The sequence below is a fragment of the Girardinichthys multiradiatus genome, chromosome 1 (assembly GCF_021462225.1).
Source record: "Girardinichthys multiradiatus isolate DD_20200921_A chromosome 1, DD_fGirMul_XY1, whole genome shotgun sequence".
NCBI classification, from domain to species: domain Eukaryota; kingdom Metazoa; phylum Chordata; class Actinopteri; order Cyprinodontiformes; family Goodeidae; genus Girardinichthys; species Girardinichthys multiradiatus.
Genome location: NC_061794.1, coordinates 42,333,327 through 42,353,378, shown reverse-complemented (window position 1 = coordinate 42,353,378; position 20,052 = coordinate 42,333,327). Strand labels below are relative to the sequence as shown.

General features: G+C 39.4%; 1 protein-coding gene across 3 annotated transcripts in view; it reads right to left on the bottom strand.

The window, feature by feature from the left end:
• The window catches only part of LOC124872927 (formin-H), a 64,352-nt gene that overhangs the window by 43,939 nt on the left and 361 nt on the right, over positions 1–20,052 (bottom strand). For all 3 annotated transcript variants that reach the window (XR_007039401.1, XR_007039400.1, XM_047373366.1), the window contains exons 2-8: positions 19,535–19,642; positions 18,732–18,818; positions 18,103–18,276; positions 17,857–18,014; positions 16,665–16,853; positions 15,837–16,470; positions 14,895–15,057 (exon numbers count right to left, since the gene is read on the bottom strand). Coding sequence is in view for 1 of the 3 variants with exons in the window: in XM_047373366.1 (XP_047229322.1) it covers positions 14,895–15,057; positions 15,837–16,470; positions 16,665–16,853; positions 17,857–18,014; positions 18,103–18,276; positions 18,732–18,818; positions 19,535–19,642 (1,513 nt within the window). In the remaining 2 variants the exon portion in view is untranslated. The remainder of the gene's footprint in view (positions 1–14,894; positions 15,058–15,836; positions 16,471–16,664; positions 16,854–17,856; positions 18,015–18,102; positions 18,277–18,731; positions 18,819–19,534; positions 19,643–20,052) is intronic.

The following is a 20,052-nucleotide window of genomic DNA, read 5'->3' as shown; positions in this document are numbered from 1 at the left end:
GGGGTCAGGATGCCACAGGTATACTTTTAATTAGGACTGCGACATTTGCGATAATTTGCATTAAAAAGGCCTCATGCAGAGGGACTCTCAAGGTAAATATTCATATGAGTTGAAAAGACCTACCAAACATAAACACACTTTAATCATACAAATCTTCACTAAATCTCATCTAATTAATATAGGGAATATTTAATCTTTTTTCATTTTTTTATAAATTTTTCATTTTTTCTCCATTACAATTTAAAGAGAAAAACAAGATTTATTTTGGTAAATTACTTTCCGACATCTGCACTTTCTTATCAAAGAAGGATTTAGTTTTAAATTAATATGTGGGTCTTTTAACCCCGTCAAATGGAGTTTTGACGAAAATTCAATCTGGAAGACTCACATCCACCACTGGCTCCATACTATGACTCAATCATGCGTCACCACTCCAACCAATCAGCGTCAAGTCTGCATTCCTCCTCAGCCAATCACTCTTCAAGGCTTCGCTTTTAAGGACCTCCAACCATGGATCTCCCTGCTCTCCTGCCGAGCTTCGATTCTCCTTCTAAGCATCAACAAGATAGTCCTGCCTGTAACCCGGCTCCCGCCGGCACATCACTTGGCTGTCTCCAGCAGCAGCTTCTCTTCCAAGCGATCATCTGGCACCCCGGGCTTCCATGTCTTCTTCTACCCCAGTTGTCCCTCAATCCTCCCTGCTTCATTCATTCCATTCATCGATTCTCTCCAGCGCTCATTATCATCCATTATTCAGCTTCTCCGGAAATTCGCCTCCAACTCTGCGACATCAGCACTTCCTCTTCTCCGCTCTGCCGACGCTCAACCCACTCCTTGGCTCCTCCCACTGACATTCACCCTCGCAATGCCAATCCTGGCTCGTCTCTAAAGGTGAGATGTATCACTTAATTCTCTCTTCTCTATTTCCTCATTAAAATGCCCTTCAGGCACGCTGTTTCCCACTCCTCTTTTACATTCAGGTAGATCATTTACTCCCACGCATTCTAACATCTTCCTCAGGCGCTGCTCCAAAATCCTGCAGGGCAAGCTCATTAATCTGGTTCCTCTCATTGTTACCATCTCCTGAGATTGTCCACTGTGTCATCACATCCCCGCCTTACTAACAAATCTCCCTTTTGGCAAGCTTATGCCGCCTTTAAGCATTTCAGAGACGTCTTCTGCTCTTAAACCCCATTGAATAAGCTCAATCCCATCCGTCCCTCATCGTCGACCTACATTTCAAACATGGCTTCCCAATCAATATCACAAATCCTTCTCTGCCAAGCTGCATCCACCCTCACTCAATCAGGAGTCTGCCTTTACTGGTTTATTCTCGCCACTGAAATTTTATCATGACGCAAGCCACCTCTGATACCTGCAGCTCAGTTAGCCATCAGAGCGCTCTTTGTTCTTCTCTTCCTTTCTTCCAGCACTCCAGCCCAGCCAAACTCAAGACGTCGTTCTCCCGGCTGACTCGTTTCAGTTTTTACGGTCTCTAGTCCCGGTCCAAAAGATGGCCTCTCGAACGGATGGTTCACAATCCTTTGTTGACAAAGCTTGCATGTGAACACATCATTAGAGCTAAGAATATACAGAACGTAATACCTTAGTAACTCTAACAATATGCTGCTTTTAACGTTTTTGCCTTATCATTTACCATAAATGAATTATTTACCTTAAATTATTACAACACCCTTTTATCGTTGACAATTTTTCCCTTGAATGCTTTGACCCTGTTTTACCACGTATATTTATTAAACTTGTAAACTTCTTTATTTTCCCTGTACAATTAAACAAAATAATGCAACACATAATATTTCAATTGTCAGTGACTTTACTTAGCTTATAATATTGAAACTACTTAAAATATAACAGCGACCTGTTTGCTCCGTTGAATATCAAAATATTCATTTACACATTCGAACATTCATACCAACCTTGTTCCCTTATCATCCAAGCGCTAAGGACCATTTACTGTTTTGATACATCTTAACTATATCTTTTCCAGTTATAATCGTGGTCCACACTTTCTCTCGGCACTGCTCTGTTCAGCTTGCGCAAATCGATTTACAGCACCTTTCTGGACAAAGTGTTTTCACAATATAACCATTGACTGTGTAGAGGGGTGAAAACACGTAGTTATAAGTGAACGAAAAGACCAATTAAGTGTATAGTGGGAAAAAAGACACTCCAACTTTATTTTTTTATTTTTCTATCCTGAATTTCTCTAGTAATGCATCCTTTAGTGTTATTTCAGTTAGTTTTCACTATTCCACATCCAGCCGCTAAGGGGCGTCTGCCGCATTGGTGGCATAGAGAAGGTTTATGGGCACACAGAAGAAGAATAAATCTTCCTGGTGAATGCTAACAGAAGCTCAACATCTGTGATGCCCTGTCTCCTTTTAAATTTTCAGGTATTCCGTCGTCTCTGTCCATCAGCCTACTCCAATAATTCCTCTCTCCTTCCTCTGTCGCAATCAGCCAAACATTGCTGTATCTCAGCAATCTCAGCTCCTTCCACTTTCAAATCCCATTCCTTCGCCTGGCAAAGCATTGTAAATTTTGCCTTGTTATAACACACCGTCGTACCCGGTTCGCATTCAAACAGCTCTAGCTCTCATTACTCATTGTTTTGAACATTGTCATTTTAAGCTCCCCTACATCTGCAGCCTATTAGCAGGCATACATTTTTATCAAAAGATCATCTTCATGAGCCCACGCCAAGCTTTTCACTCATCAAGGCATTAAACTTCTTCTCAAAGGCATCTCAAATCTTTGCATTCCACAGCCTGACTCCCAGAGATCTATTACACTTCCCCTCTTTAAAGAGGAAAAAAAAATAAGTCTTATGACCCTTCGCTCTGCTCGTTTTCAACTAATTTCAAATCTCTTCTCTCCAGTGCCTTTCTCTTCACCTTCTACGGCTTAATTAGACTAAGTGAATTTACTTCTCCTTCTAATTCATTAGTGCCATCTAGAGTTTTAGCCTTTTCAGACCTCAAGTTCTATCCAGTCCATTTCAAACTTTACTTCAAACCCTTTTAAAGGTATAGGTCCATGTTTCATTTCCATAGCTCGCCTCAATGGCCTGTATTGTCATTTCCAAGGCATGTTCTCTTTTGTTCTCAAACGTCACAAATCAGCTCACCCTTAATGCCCCTTTTCCTTACTCCAGAAGGAGTTCCCATGATCACCTCCTGGTTTCTCAAATTTGTGAGGCAAACTTTAGTTCAGTGCAAACTTCCCCCTAATCAGTTCTCAGGTCACTCATTTAAAATCGGGGCAGCCACTTCAGCAACTATCCAAGGAGTTTGCACAGCTTCCCTACAACAACTCAGCCGCTGGTAGACTTCTGCATTCTCTTCATATGTCCGCCCTAACTTTCATACTGTGCTCTGCTCAATGATATATCAGCTCTTCGGTAAGAGCTTCTGCATTAAGTGGTGATGGTTGGCCTTTTCAGTTTAAACTTATCCTTGCTTCCCCTTCTTGCCTGTCAGACACGATCAAGTCTTTCTCTCTGCCCATCTCATCAGGTTTACCAAGTTCCATCCTCTTGTTGTCAGCTATCACTTATTTTCTCCCTTCGCCTGTCAGGCAGTCAGGTTTATCATGTCCCATCCACGCCTCATCAGGTGCGTTCCAGCCTAAGCAGTTTATTCCATTCCCTCTCCAGCCAGTCTGCTTCATCTTTCTCCTTCACTCGTTAGGCTCAGCTTAGCTCTTACTCAACACTTCATTATGTTTCCTTTCCCTTGACTTTGGCCAGATTCATGTCCTTCCCCTTCTTCGCCTGTCAGGCTCTTATGATTCTTTTTCTCCCCACCCTTCTCCTCCATTCATATCTCGGTCTTGGCTTCGGTTTTTGGGGGGTGACACATCTAATCTTAATTCCATGATGTTTAAGCCCTCTACGGGTTTCAGGTTAGGAATATTTAGTCTTCTCAGACTTCAAGTTCTATCCTGATCATTTCAAAGCCCATCTCAATATACCAAAGGGAAGGTCTAGTTTAATCTCTATTGTTCGCCTCGATTACCCGTTCAGCTAATTTCAAGCCATGCTCAAATTCGCACTCAAACATCACCCATCATGCCCCTCTTTCTCACTCCAGTAGGAGCCCTATGTCTGCCTCCTGGTTCCTCATATATTTTAGACAGACTCTAATCCAACGCAACCTGCCCCCGGCCAGTTTTCTAGCCATTCATTTAGAATAGGGGCAGCCATTACTGCAGCCACCCAAGGAGTCTCAACAGCTTCCCTTCAACAACAACTTCTTTCATTATCTGGTGATGGATGGGCCTTCATTAAATCGTATTTATCATCTTAGACAGATCGTCTTATCTTAATTCATGTCTCTTGTCCCTGTTTCTCCATGGTCCTTCGTCGTCATCCTCATTCATTCATTCTCTCACCGCCTCGTCATCTCCATTCTCCCCTTCATCAGGTTCAGCTGCGTCATTGTCCTTCTGTCTAAATCATGCTCATGCCTACGCAGGCTCATTCACCTGCATCCATTTATCATTTTCATGCCTTCGTGGCTCAGTACATACTTCATCGCTGCATAAGCTATCATTTCACGCCTATGCAGACTCTGTCACCATTCTCTTGTCTATGTAAATTCATCTATCATTCTCTTGCCTTCGCAGGCTCACTCACCAGCATCCATTTAGCATTCTCCTGCCTTCGCGGCACAATTCATTCATCATCCTCAACACCTTCATGGCTCGACCTATCATTCTCAGGCCTCTGCTGTCTCACTTTCCTCAGTACCTTCGCGGCTCAACTTCATCCTCTGTGCACCTTTGTAACTCTGTCCTTCATCTATTCAACTTGATTCATCTTATCCATCCCCGCTTGTCAGACCAGAGCTACCAGAACTGCCACATCATTTATTTTAGCCTCAGCCCGGCCTCGGCCCTTTTTTGGGGGGGAGAAATCTCTAATCCTAATCCTAAATCATTCATTCAAGCTCATGTCATTCATAGCATTCATGTCGTCCTCTGGGGGCCGAGCACCAAAGAAATAAAAATCTGCTATTTAACTTCTCTAATCAGCATCATTGTGTTTTTATTGTGAGTCTTTACAGGATTGAAATGGAGTTTCGACAAAAATTCAATCTGGACGACTCACCTCCACCAGTAATAAACAATCAAAAAAAGCCATAAACTGTCAGGTACAACCAGACACAGAGTTAATATCAGCAACTAAGTCATATAAACTGGCTTTATTGAACATTAGATCTCTGTCAGGAAAATTATTTTTAATCAATGACTTTATTACTGACCACAATTTTGATGTTCTGTTTTTAACAGAAACATGGTTACATGAATTTAATGAAGCTCCCATTCTGATAGAGTCGACGCCTCCGAATTACAATTTTCTTTGTGAGAGCAGACAGCAAAGAAAAGGTGGAGGGGTGGCCACTTTGTTTAAAGATTTATTAGAGTGTAAAAAAGTATTTCTGGGCAAATTTGACTCTTTTGAATATTTGGCTCTCCAGGTAAAGAGCCCGGTCCGAACAATGTTCTTAAATATTTACAGGCCTCCTAAGTCCAAAACAAACTTTATCAGTGATTTTAATGAGCTTTTATCTGTGATATGTGTTGATTATGAGTGTTTAATTATTGTGGGAGACTTCAACATTCAGATGGACAATCCTGAAGACAGAAGTGCAATAGATCTATGTGACACTCTTAGAAATTCTGGTTTGACTCAACATGTTAAGCAGCAAACGCACAAACAGGGACATATTTTGGACTTGATCATCACTAAGGGTCTAAACATTTCCAAGGTGTCTGTAACTGATGTTGCCCTATCTGACCACTTTTCTGTTATTTTTGAAAGCATCATCTCTAATGACTCAGTTTGCCAAAGAGACATGATAAGAAAACGCATCTTTAAGGACGATGCTGCTGAAACCTTTAACCAGATTTACTCTTCTACCTCCACTTTGCCCTGTAACACTGTAGATGAACTGGTAGAAAACTTTCATTCTAAAATCTCAGACATCATTGATTCAATTGCTCCAATTACAGTGAAAGTCGTTTCTGGGAAGAAAATGTCTCCATGGAGAAGTGCTCCACCAGTCAGAAGTGAAAAAAAGGAGTGTCGAAAAGCTGAACGCAGGTGGCGAAAGACTGGACTCCAGGTTCACTATATTATCTATAAAGAGAGACTATACAGATATAACCTACAACTGAAAAATACAAGGGAATCTTTCTTTTCTGAGATCATCAGCAAAAACATTAACAATGCTCGTGTATTATTTGCCACGGTCGACAGGTTAACAAACCCTCCTGTAACTGTAGCATCTGAACTCCACTCTACCAGGGCCTGCAATGAATTTGCTAAATTCTTTACTGAAAAAACCCAAAAGATCCGAAGGGCAGTCAGCACATCCACATCAACTCCAGTACCAATGTTGTCTCCAACTAGAACTGATTTTGACAAAATTTCCCAATTTCACCAAATAAACTACAAAATCTTAGAAGAAATTGTACAGCAACTAAGCTCTTCTTCCTGCTGTCTCGATGTTTTATCCACAGCTTTCCTTAAGAAAGCTTTGCCTGTCATAACATCTGATTTAACACAAATAATAAACACGTCCCTTTTGTCAGGTGTTTTCCCCCAGGCCCTGAAAGCACCAATTATCAAACCTCTATTGAAAAAGAGCAACTTGGACAAGCTGCTACTACAGAACTACAGGCCTATATCAAACCTCCCCTTCATCAGTAAGATTATTGAAAAAGCTGTGTTTCAACATTAAAACAACTTCCTTACAATGACCAGCCGCTTCGATGTCTTCCAGTCAGGCTTCCTGCTCACCACAGTACAGAGACTGCTCTTGTCAAGGTTTTTAATGACATCCGTATAAATGCAGACTGTGGAAGAACCACAGTGCTGGTATTATTGGACCTTAGTGCAGCATTCGACACTGTTGATCACTCCATTTTATTAGAGCACCTGGAAAACTGGGTCGGCCTTTCTGGTACAGCACTCAACTGGTTTAAATCGTACTTGAAGGACAGGGACCATTTTGTGTCAGTAGGTAACTTTACATCAGAGACCACAAAAATCCCATGTGGCATTCCCCAAGGGTCCATCTTAGGGCCCCTCCTATTCAATATCTACATGCTCCCCCTAACTCAGATTTTAATAAACAACAATGTAAGTTATCATAACTATGCAGACGACACACAGCTATACATTACGATGTCACCAGGTGACTATGAACCCATTCAAGCGCTGGGTAAATGCTTAGAAGAAATCAATGCATGGATGGGCCAAAATTTTCTTCAGCTGAATCAAAACAAAACTGAAGTAATAATCTTTGGACCAAAGAAAGAGCGTTTAAAAGTTAGCACACAGCTTCAGTTTATACAGCTAGAAACCACCAGTCAGGCTCAAAACCTGGGTGTAGTGATGGACTCAGACCTGAACCTTCAGAGGCACTTAAAGACAGTAACAAGGTCGGCCTTCTATCACCTAAAGAACATCTCCAGGATTAAAGGACTAATGTCTCAGCAGGACCTTGAAAAACTAATTCATACGTTCATCTTTAGTAGAATTGATTACTGCAACGGTGTCTTCACAGGTCTGCCTAAAAAGTCAATCAGACAGCTGCAGTTGATCCAGAACGCTGCTGCCCGCGTCCTCACTAGAACTAAGAAAGTGGAGCACATCACCCCGGTTCTAAAGTCCCTACACTGGCTCCCTGTAACTCAGAGAATAGACTTTAAAATACTTCTGTTAGTCTATAAATCACTGAAAGGCTTAGCACCAAAATACATTACAGACTTGTTGTCATTGTATCAACCACCCAGACCTCTCAGGTCTTCTGGCCCAAATCTACTCTGCATACCCAGAACCAGAACCAAACATGGAGAAGCAGCTTTTAGATCTTATGCTCCACTAATCTGGAATAAACTCCCAGAAAACTGTAAAAGCGCCGAAACCCCAAGTGTCTTCAAATCAAGATTAAAAACGTATTTGTTTAGAGTGGCCTTTGACTGTCCCATCTAAATATTTTTAGTTACGTATTCAGTCCAATTTTCCTTTCATTTTCTTATGCATCATTCTATTCTCTTTATTTTATTTTAAATTTTTTAAATTACCTCTGTTGTTTGATTTTCTGTATCGCTGTAAATTTATTTCCTTATGTACAGCGCCTTGAGTGCCTTGTTGCTGAAAAGCGCTATATAAATAAACTTGACTTGACTTGACTTGACTGGCTCCGTACTATGACGCCATCATGCGTCTCCGCTCCAACCAATGAGTGTCAAGTCTGCATTCCTCCTCAGTCAATCACCCTTCAAGGCTTTGCTTTTAAGGACCTCCAACCATGGATCTCCCTGCTCTACCACCGAGCTTCAACCCTCCTCCACCCCATCGTAACCATCTGGCTTCCTAGCTCCTTCCAACTCCCTTATTATCGGGCCTCCATCACCAGTATCGGATCCCGGGGGGGGGGAGAAATCTCTAATCCTAATCCTAAATCATTCATTCAAGATCATGTCATTCATAGCATTCATGTCTTCCTCCGGGGTCCGAGCGTCAAAGAAATAAACATCTGCTATTTAACTTCTCTAATCGGCATCTTTGTGTTTTGTGAGTCTTTACAGGATTGAATCAGTTTCGGGCAACTTGTCACATTTGTACTAAAGAGCCAATTTCTTTCTAGACTTCTATGACAGTTTCACTGTGACAATTTTTATTAATGGCCCAATAGGTAATTGTCAATTATAACTGTCAGACTACCACTTCAGTTCAAATGCAAAAGAAAGGGATGTAAAAAATTGTCAAATGGAAGAGTTTTTATTCTGGAAAGATAAGAAGTCATGCCCTTTTACCTTGTTGATTTTACTTTTACACCCTATCATCATGAAGCAGTAAGGGACTAACACGATCCAATAAGGTCCAAATGTTTTCTATTCCTTTGACTTGCATCTAACTGACTTAAACATTAAACATGATGCAAGCAGACGCAGCCTTTAGAAGTGCTGTAATGTAATGTACAGCAGTCCTTCTCACACATTCACACAAAACCTTTCAATGTCTTCCTCTCATCTGCTCTGTAGGTGTTTTTGGCTGGCCTGTGTGGTGATGCAGCCCTCCAAACACGTTTTATTGGCGTAGGGATGAAATTGCATTAAAGATTACCCAGTCAAATATAGGAAACTGCTTTTTCAACAATAAGGGGAAGGTAATGAGCAGCCTTTTAACATTTCAAAAGAAACTGCTAACTAAATATCCCTATGTTTTGTTTTTTATCTTTTATAAGGAACTCTGCGTTTTTTCAGTTTGTCAGCTGCAAGTGCTTATTTTATGGTCTGTACTTTAATGAGTGTGATGTAAGTCAATATAAAAACTGCCATCACCCATTTTTAAAATGCCAGCTTTAATGTGACGCACATCCATCTTTCACAATTCAACTGAAAAATAAGCATATTAGTTAGGGGATAAAATCTATAAATTCAGGTTATTTAGTTGCAATAACCTGGTTGCATAAGTGAGCACAGCCCTAAACTAATACTTTGTACAATAACTTTTGATTCAGTTTCAGAATTCAATCATTGTTTGTTAGGCATCTGCCAGGATCCCACAGTCCAAAACCTATATATAATATAACATATTCTAATGATAAATTTTTTTTAATGGGTCTGTATGGTGTTTCTTTTTACCTCAACACATTTGTTTATTTTTCTCAGTTTAATTGTACCGGATATACAGCATGTGACATTAGACATGGAAAATGTTTTAAAATCATTTATCATCTTCTATCACAAAAACAAGGTATTTTAACAGGGGCGTGTACAAAGTTTTAGAACATTAATGTATGCATGAGCGAGTTCTGTGTGTTTCAGGGTTTGTCTGAGCAAAGCACACAGAAAAAACCAAGACCTTTGGTTACCTATTTCTAGAAATCAGTAGACTTGAATTTGTTTTTATTTCTCTAAACAGATTTGTGCATTTCCGTATTGTTAATGTTTTGTTTTGTCATAATCTGGTCTTAAATATTCAGTTTTGAAGCTATTTTTATTCTTTTCTCTCGATCAGCTACTAACATATGTAGTATATTCAAAGAGACACATCTTGAAGAAAAATCTTTCAGTTTTCAACTAAAACATCATCTTCATACCACAAAATTTGTCCGCTATCACAGCCAGAACTAAAGAAATTTAACTCAAGCCTCCAACGCAGTAAATAACAATATGAACCATAAATCTTTTTGTGCCTAATATTTTTCTGCTGAACAAGACAGGACAAATGCTTCAGTTCACTTTCTCAGTGTTTTTACAGACACGATTATGAATTCCATTTGAAAACGAAGATCATAAGAGTGTGATGATGGAAAACATCAACACCGTAGTGTTTGGGGAATTCCAAACACAAGTTGTTCTGCTTTATATATGATATTTTCTACCTGAATATTGACATTGAAAGCAGTAGAAGAACTTTTACCCTTATGTAAAGTTACTAAGAACAATGAAGAAAAAATTTTAAAAAGACCCATGGTAATAATCTGCTTCAAGTTATAATGACTGTTTTGCCTCCAAACCCAATTAAAAGTAATGAGAAACAATTCAAGTATTATCAATATCATGACTTATAGTTGAATGTTGGAAATAAAATTGCTGTGTTGTTATATGAGCTGTTGAGGTAGGTAACATATAAAAGGGATCAGTGAAGAGTAACATTCAAAGGGCAAAAACAGGCCCTGATATGCAAAACAAGCTGATGTTTTTTATAGTTAAATGTTGATCATTTGTCTGGATGTCATCTAGCCACACTGAGCCTTTTCTGCTCCTGATGAGCTTTAAATCCTATAAATGTCCACATCATTGCAGTTTTTTTCTTGTGGATACTTTGATGCAACTGATGTTCATACTTGCCTGTAAGCACTTTTTTTCTCATGAGGTAAAACCGGGCAAAACATCAACAATTCGGTGTTATGCCAAAGTCATTATGGCCCTTAAATTTATTAAGATTTTGTCCCACTGTAGCCATAAACAATTTAATGTGATAGGCTAAAACAAAACAGGACAGTTAAACCAAAAAGTATTCAAACTCCTGCAAGATTTAGATTTAAAATTATTTTCCTTTTAATCAAGAATTTTTTGTCTGATAGGAAAGGAAACAGGCATCTCTAAAAAGACCATTAATGTGAAAGGGGAAACAATTTTGAAAAACAAATTGTTTTTATTCACATTTTCTTAAGTAAATTACTTATATTCATTTCCAAAATCAAAGGAAAAAATCTTAACTGGCATTACAGCAACCAGACACATCTTGTAATTGCTGACCAGCTTTTTGCATGTTTCCACTGGTATTTTGACAATGTATCCTGATGAGCTTCCAAGTCTTTGAGTTACTAGGCCCTCCTCCCATCACCCTAATATATAGCTCCCTTCACAGATTCTCCATGAGATTCAAGCTGGGACCCAGGATTGGCCACTCCACAGTGTTGGTATTACTTCCAATCAGAAGAAACATGCATGAAACAACAAAGATTACATTAAACATAAATCTGCCAGAGATATGAAGGATTTTGGTCTTAAATGTTTAAAAGTGAGAAGCGGAAGGAAAATGAAACACGATTTATAAAAATCTTTCCAAAAACAAAAGTGGCATGCATTCATTCTGAGACCTCCAAATTATAGTTAGTGCATCCAATTCTTCAGATGTTACCTAATTAATTAAGACCTCCATGGATCGCTGCTAAGCCCATCTTTTGAGAATAGAAAGAGTATGGTGCCACTTCAAACCTACCAGGACATGGCCATCCACCTAAGCTGACAGGCAATGAGAGTATTAATCCAAAAAGTTGTAAAGAGTCAAGACTATTAATCAAACCATGTAGGGGATGCTGTAAATGGATGGATGAATGTGCTTCGGTCACATGAGACCAAAATTGAACTCTCTGGCTTCCCTGCACAATGTCTGGAGGAAAACTAACACTGCACTGTTAAACATGGTGGTGGCAGAAAAATACTGTAGGAATGCTTTGCTTCTGCAAGGAACAGGGAAGCTAGTCAGAGATGATGTGATGATTGGTGGAGCTGAATACACAGCAATCCTGTAAGAAAACCTGTTGGAGGCTGCAAAAGACCCGAGACTATGGGAGAGGTTCACCTTCCAGCAGGACAATGTCCCTTAACATAAAACAAGAGCTACAATGGAATGGTTTAGAATAGATCAAAGTATATTCATGCGTTAGAATAGCCTAGTTAAAGTTCTGGACTGGAAAATAACAGATGTTCTCCATCCAATCTGATGGAGAGTGAGTTATTTTGTACGGAAGAATAGGTAAAAATTGCAACCTCGAAATCTGCAAGGCTGGTAAAAACATACAGTAAAAGACTTGCTGCTGTAATTTCAGTGTCAGGTGACATGGCAGAATGTAAGTACACAATATGCTTTTCAGATGTGTAAAAATAAAAGAAAAAGATGTGTCTTTTTGCTTTTGCATTTGCCCTACTTTGTGTTGATCTGTTGTATAAAATACTTAAAAATTATAGTAATCAGAAAATATGTGGAAAAAGTTCAGGGGATACTTTAATCCACAGTCAAGGCACTGTAAGACTACCACCTTTTTATGTTTCCACTGTGGTGTGCAGCAGGGATGAGATGCTACATACCTGTACTAATTATCACCTGTGTTCTCTGTTGATTATTTCATAAATTAGTTATTGTATACTTGTAATTTATAATCTAATCAAGATGGAGTCGCACTGTTAGCCAAGGTGTTTCTGTAAGTGTAAAAAAAGCAGGAAAGCTTGCATGTGTTTGGGCCTCCCAGTGTGATGGGATCAGATGGATAAATAGTATGTGAAGAAATGATACCTGAAGTGCATAAACAGTATACATTTAGCCAGGTTTGTGGGTGATAAAGATGCGAACAGAAGCAGTGAATGTGTGTGAGACTGTGAGGACATGCAGAGAGAACTCCTATGAACAATTGTATTCTGCAGTGGTTTGCAAATATATTTATACCACTTGAACATTTTACATTTTATCATGTTACAAGCAAAAATAATCATGATTTTCTTCAAAGTCTTCTGAGTGAAGACTTCGTAGAAAGGTCACTGCCGCAAGTTTGCCAGTTCTTCTTTGCAAAAGAGCTCAAGTTCAGTTTGATTGGATGGAGAGTTTCATCCATCTTTCCATCAGCTCTGGCCAGCTTCCCTGTTTCTGTCAAGAAAAGCATCCTTACAGCATGTTGCTGCCACCAACATTTGCTAGTGTTAAAATGGTAGGAGGGCAATGTGGGAGCTCTGTTTTCTTATGGCAACAAGTCTTCCACTGAAAGAAAATACTAATATGCAACAATGTGACAGGTATAATTTTTAGTAAACCTGTAGGGTCCTGAGATTCTAAGATTGAACTACTCACAAATTGTGAAGGCAGCTGGTTAGATTGGACTTTGTTTAGAGGCGTCAGAATATAAGGGGCTGAATACTAATACACACCACACTTTTCATATCTTTATTTCTTAATATTTTGAAAACCATATACCCTCCTTCCACTTCACAATTATGCACTACTTCACGTTGGCCTTTCACATAAAACCTGATAAAATATATTGAAATTTGTGATTACAATGTGACAAAATGGGGAAAGAAAGAGAGAGAAGTATGAATATGTTTGCAAAGACACAGAATTCACAAGTATTGTATTTATTTACTTTGGATAGAACCTTTTATGGTACTTTATACTTTCCAAATCAGACTTGCAAGACACTTTAAAGTACACATAAGTGTCATGCATTAATACGCATTTTTAAATGTACTGCTTACTATAAAATGCTTTTATAAGATTAATATTTCAATGATAGAAACTGAGTCCTATTATATTTATGTGTTGTTTTTACTAAATAAATGTTTCAGAAACTATTCTCACACAACAAGTTTATTTTTATTTTTTCAGTACTGTGAATAAAGTTTTGCAAAGGTTCATTATACTTCAAAGCAAAGATGTGATGTTCTATGTTGGTGTGAAGAGAAGCAATGGAAGGAGGAACATCAAGCCAGGCTTACTCCCAATTTTATCAAATGTCACAATTTTTCAAAAAGCTGGAAGCAGAGGGATGCATGGCCCCGGGTTGCCCGCAGGCTGTCATCACTCAGTTCCTGACACAACTGAAAGTTAACAAGTCGAGGAGCACTATCAGCAAACAACAGTGTGTTCTGCATGAGGGCACGAAATGTCTGCCACTGTCTCTTAGATACCCTCCCATTTATTTTTCATAAACATGTGAACTCAAATTATGTTGCCAGTCTGCACATTCACTCTGATCCTATTTAGCAGCCAGCCACTGCCACATGTGTACGCCTTATCAACTGGAACTGAGCTAAAAGGAGGGCCTTTGAGGGGAAGCTTTGGAAATGCTGTCCCTCGGGTGAGGTCTTGAAATATACAAGCCTCAGGTAATCAAAATTGAAAAGCCATTAGATGAGAGGTAGAATATCTTACAATCCACTGTGGCTCTGCCGCTGGGCTGGACATGACCCTAAAGATTGCTTCAACACTGTCCCCTGCTGGCAGTCATACAGAACAACCATCTTTGCTTTACAGCCAAAGTGTTCCAGTCTTCAATGAGAAACTGAGGTATTGTAGAATTAGCAGAACATCAGTAAACCTGTTTTATTTCCCTTTTGTCTACAGTTGGCATTTAGAGTTTATGAGTCATTTGTTGTCCTCCTCCCGGGATCTTGCCTATTAATACCCATGGAAATTAGCTTCTTTATCGGCCTTAATGCGGAAGAATTGGTTTCACAACAAAGAAATGACTTAATGAATTTTAATCTTCCCACTAACATCTTAATAATCACTATGTTGCTGCAAATAACATCCCAAACAAACTCAGGCATGAAATCATAGTCAAATTACTCACTGAAATTGTGTGCAATCTTCTGGTTGAGCATTATGTGCTGGGAACTACTCGAGTCCGTTGTAGCAAATATTCCCAAATCTTTGACAGCGAACTGATCGTACAAACGTGATGTGTCGATTTCAGGCCTTATGCTCTTTTCCTGAACCCAAAATGTTTTTGCAATCTGTTGAAATAAAAATATTATAATTGTTTTTTAAACGCACATACATTTATTGGTGCCCCTAGCAAAGATGTGTAAAAAACACCTTAAAAATATACTTTCATTACAATTGCATAAACTCACACTGAACATTTTTGAAAAATTACAATAAATTTATTTGGGGGGGATCTCATGCTAGCAAACAGAGGCAGGTAGAGTGGCCAGAAATTGTACCCAAGTAAGAGTGGAATAACTCTCTACAACTAAGCTGAATTTAACTAAATTGAATAGAAGATGGGAGTTTGTGGTGCATTTTTGGTTAAAACCTCCTTGTTCTTCATTCAGTGAAGTAATTAGAGGTGGTAAAATAGCCAGAAATTTCACTAAAGTAAGAGTAGCATTACTCAAGTAAAAGTACAACTTACGGTGCAATAAACTACTCCAAGAGAAGAGTAAAAGTAACTAGTTACTACCCATCTCTACTAATGAATAGTGGCTTTTATTAAAATCATTGGTGGGAAACTACTGGTTTTGCTGCTGTAAATACTACTGACAACCTACTTGTGTCAACAGAACAGCACTTAGTCTTCTCCTATGAGTCTCGAGTACACAGAAAGAGGGATCGTTGGCTATTCATCTTTGCACATACAGTAGATCTTAGTGGCAAGGTCAGAAAGCTCATGAAGATTGGCGAGGAGTTTTAAATGATGAAATATTTCTTAAGGTTATCAACATATTATTTATTGTAGGGGTATTTTAGCATCTTCTGGTGAAAGAAGATAAAGTAAAAAAATGATGGTTACCTTCTCAGACCCAATTAGGTCCCAGTGGAAAGCCTTTGTACGGGATTTTTTAAACGTACTTATTAGTTTGACAGGCAGAGGTGGCGGAGCTGGGATGACCAGTGGTGGAGATTCCTTCACAACCGGGGAAACTGGTTTTTGAGAATCTGAGCCTGAAGAAAAGGATGTGAGGCCAGCATGGCAGGGTGATGGTGGAGGGGAGAAGGGTAATTTTGGGACAGAAGCAAAGGGAGAGGTTGGAGACGAGATTGGGCTCAAATGATCTGATCCAGCCATAACATGCACAGCAGTCTTGCCAATCCGAGGTCTGGGGACAGGCTCTGTATCCGCAGAGGGAAAACTGTGACCTGCTTCCCCTGCATATGAGTAGTCTCTGTCTCTGAATGTGGAATCTGAATTTTTATTGTCATTCTCAGCAGCAAATTCACTACGTGACTCAAGATCTGGGTTACTGTCAATCACATGTTCAGGTATGCTGATTTGTTGTAAGGACTTTGATTCTGCAAACATGTGTTCAGACCTGGACTTCCTCTTCCAGTGTGAACACAGTTTGTCAATGGCTTTGACCCAGTCATCACGCTCCTTCTGTACAGCACCAGGAGAAACTGCTTCCTCTGGTGCAGGGACTTTAAACCTGCAAAATATCAATAAAACTTCACCAAACTTCCCTGTTTAGCTGAAAAACACTGATAAGTAACACTAAAGACCTCATGTTTATTATGCTATAAATCAAACAGAGCACGACAATAACTGTGTCGTGCAAAAAACTCTAAAACTTTGGTATCAAAATGTAAGCCTAAAATTAAAGGAAAGCACGTTCTTACTCACTGGTACTCATTTCTGTGGGTGAACAGAACAAAGGTGTCAAAACCATATGGTTTCTGTACACTGGTGTCGCCATCTGATAAATGAATTACAGTGGAAAGAGGAACTGAGGATGTCATATCACCATCTATGTTGCTTCGCTGTCTGAATGGGACCAGTGTTAGCTCCCCTGGGTGGAGCTGAGCTTCGTATCTGAAACAACATAAGGGGAAATCTGTGGTTTACAGCAAAACAACGATCTTAACTGTAAGTTTTAGCTTTACACAACCCAACAATTTTATTAGCTACTAGGAACTGTTATGCTCTGTTAGTGCAGATCTTCTTTTTCTTTTAGCTTTCCCTTTCTGGGGTTGCGATAGTGACCTATCTTCTGCATCTTCTTCTTTCTCACCCCCTACCTTCATGTTCTCTTTGGTCTTCCTCTAGGCCTCCTGCCTGGCAGTTCCAGCCTCAGCATCCTTCTACTGATGTACTTACTATCCCTCCTCTTTACATGTCCAAACCATCTGGGTCTGGCCTTTCTGGCCTTATCTCCAACACATCTAACATGAGCTGTCCCTCTGATTACTCATTCCTGATCCTATTCATCCTTAACACTCCCAGAGAGAACCTCAACATCTTCATCTCTGCTAATTCCAGCTCTGTCTCTTCTTCAGTACCACCGTCTCTGTCTTAGACACGTTTCTTCACCTCTTTTCTACACCCAGCATTGCTCTGGATTGTTGACCCCAAGTACTTAAAATACTCCACCGTCTTTATCTCTGTTCCCTGCAACTTTACAGCTCCACTTGGGTCCCTCTCATTCACACACATGTATTCCATCTTGTCCCGGCTAACATTCATTACTCTCCTTTCCAGGACTAACCTCCATGTCTCTACATTTTCCTACACCTGTTCCCTGTTCTCAGCACAGATCACAGGTCATCTGGACACATCACATGGAGTTTCCTGTCTAACCTCATTGGACAGCCTGTCCATCAGCACAGCAAATAAGAAGGGCCTCAGAGCAGCTCCTTGATCCAGTCCCACATCTACCTTGAACTCCTCTGTCACACATACAGCACACCTCACCACTGTCTCATGGCTCTCATTCATGTTTAAATTTCAGTAAAACTGTCCTATGGTCAGTTTTTTAGTTTAATTTTTTGTCACTTGTTTTTTTAGTAAAATTGAAATAAGAAAGATGCATTCGTACTTCACCCATTTGAATGATGCCAGTCCTCCTCTGTACAGTAACAATCCACCTTCTTTCAGGCTCTGTGATGCTTGAGGCTCCTGGTGCGATTCTGAATTCTCATCTTCAGAACCACTGTATATGTTTCCATGAATGATCTGATTCACAAGCTGCATCATCTACACAACAAGAGACACTGCGAGCATGGAATATCTCAACATAATGATTTGTATTTCTTAAACGCATCTGATTAAGCCACAGCTTTACCTTGTGTTTGTCCTCAAGGGATGTGGCTTCCAATTCATAGTCATGGTGTCCTTTAAATGAAATGGAAAACCTAGAGCCAACTCCATCATCACAGCTTTTGACAATCGAGAAAGGCAGTTGGCGGTTGATAATGCCTTTCTCTATGCTGCACAACATTTTGTTCTTGAAATCAATCTAGAAGAACAAGGTTTGAAATTTGTGGGCATGAGACACAATCCTTATAGGCATATAGATAGGCATATAGTACATCCTTGGTTCTTACATACAGTCCCAGTTGGGAAAAGCTCTGGTGAAAAAGTAACACGGCTCATTGACCTAAATATGTCATCCCCACTGGGAAACATTGTCATGGCAGCATTGTGCTGTGAATTGCTTCCACTATTCCGATATTTATTTGTAAAACATTTTTGAAAAACCATGTAGGGTTTTCCTTGCAGTAGCAATTATGCACTACATTGTGTTGGTCTACTACTTAAAATTCAAAAAATATACATGGCAGTTTATGGTTGTAAAGGTGTGAAAAAAAGAGGTGAGACATATTTTGCATAGTACTTTAGCATAAACTTGGTCCTACAGGGCGTAATAGGCCCTGCTGCCCTGCCACTAGTGGACAAGCAGCTCGAACTCACCTGTAAAACCCGCTTCTGCCACCTGTAGTGGCTGTGCTTGTGCACACTGAAGTTGTACTGCTGTGTTGTATTTTTCTGAGGCTGTTCCTGTAACAGAAGTTATAAAGCAAAGAGGAAGTCACAATAAAGGCTGAAGCCAACATTTCAGGCACAGTACTTTTCAACAATGGACTATTTATTGTTTCCTGCTACAGCATTGCACAAAGGAAACATATGATACTCCTCAATTATATTGTAAAAATAAGTGTGGCAGAAGGAAGCTGTTCAGAAGAAGAGTTGGTTTCAAACTGATCCAGCTGGCTGAGCAGGATACTAGCAAAGATAATGTTAAAGACAAATGTGAGGCTCAAGCTTGTAATGAACAAAAACAGTTGAGTGCCTGCATGCTAAATCTAAAACATCAGCCTAAAAAATGAAGTTAAGAGTACACCTGCAATGACAGGTATTTTTGGAAAGTTAAGCATAACTAAGGCAAGTATAACACAGGCACATTTTAAATTTTGCAAACATTTTAAAAGCTGCTTTTTATGGACATATCTGATTGCAATAGAGCATTAACAATTATATGTTCTCCTCTTTGTAAAAATTGTTTTAATATTCATTCTTTTTTAGGTCCCATATTTGTTCTCAAACACCTCCTGTTGGTATCATAATAGAGACAAAATGGCCGATCTAAGCCCTGAGCTGAAAAACTATTTTAATTCTTCCACATAAGGACAGTTACAAACACCAATGAAATTCATTGTTGTTGCACTATAATTACAGGAATCAGCTTTTTGTTTGTGATTAGACTGGATACCCACATGGAGAAGCTGCTCTCTTTCCTTTCTTGCCTGGTCCAGAGCATCGTCGATAGATATCTCTCCATGTTTCACCCTGTTCATGATGCTAAGCTGCATTTCGTTGCTCAGCTGAAATTAATACACAGAGATTAAAGGTTTGATTAAAAGCACACTACACTGATATTTATGAACATGACATATGAGTAACGATTTGTGGCTGTTATTGTGATTTCCACATTGTTTAGTGACATTCATGACTTTTTCTGATTTTCTATAAAGACATGTAAGCAAATTATCTTTCATGTTGAGATCATGTTTGAGTCACTTCTCAGTGGAAAAACATTATGATGAAATGTCAATTATCAGACCAAACAAATGGTTTACCAGTAACCTTCCTTAAAAATCTTATTCTGTGACACATTTCTGAGTAAATAAGCGGCCCCATTATAAGAAAGTACTAATCTTAGGGAGGTCAGGTTGAATTGAGGAAGTAAGAAATGCTTAAAAGAGCCCCACAAACCTAACCAAAACTCTCTGTG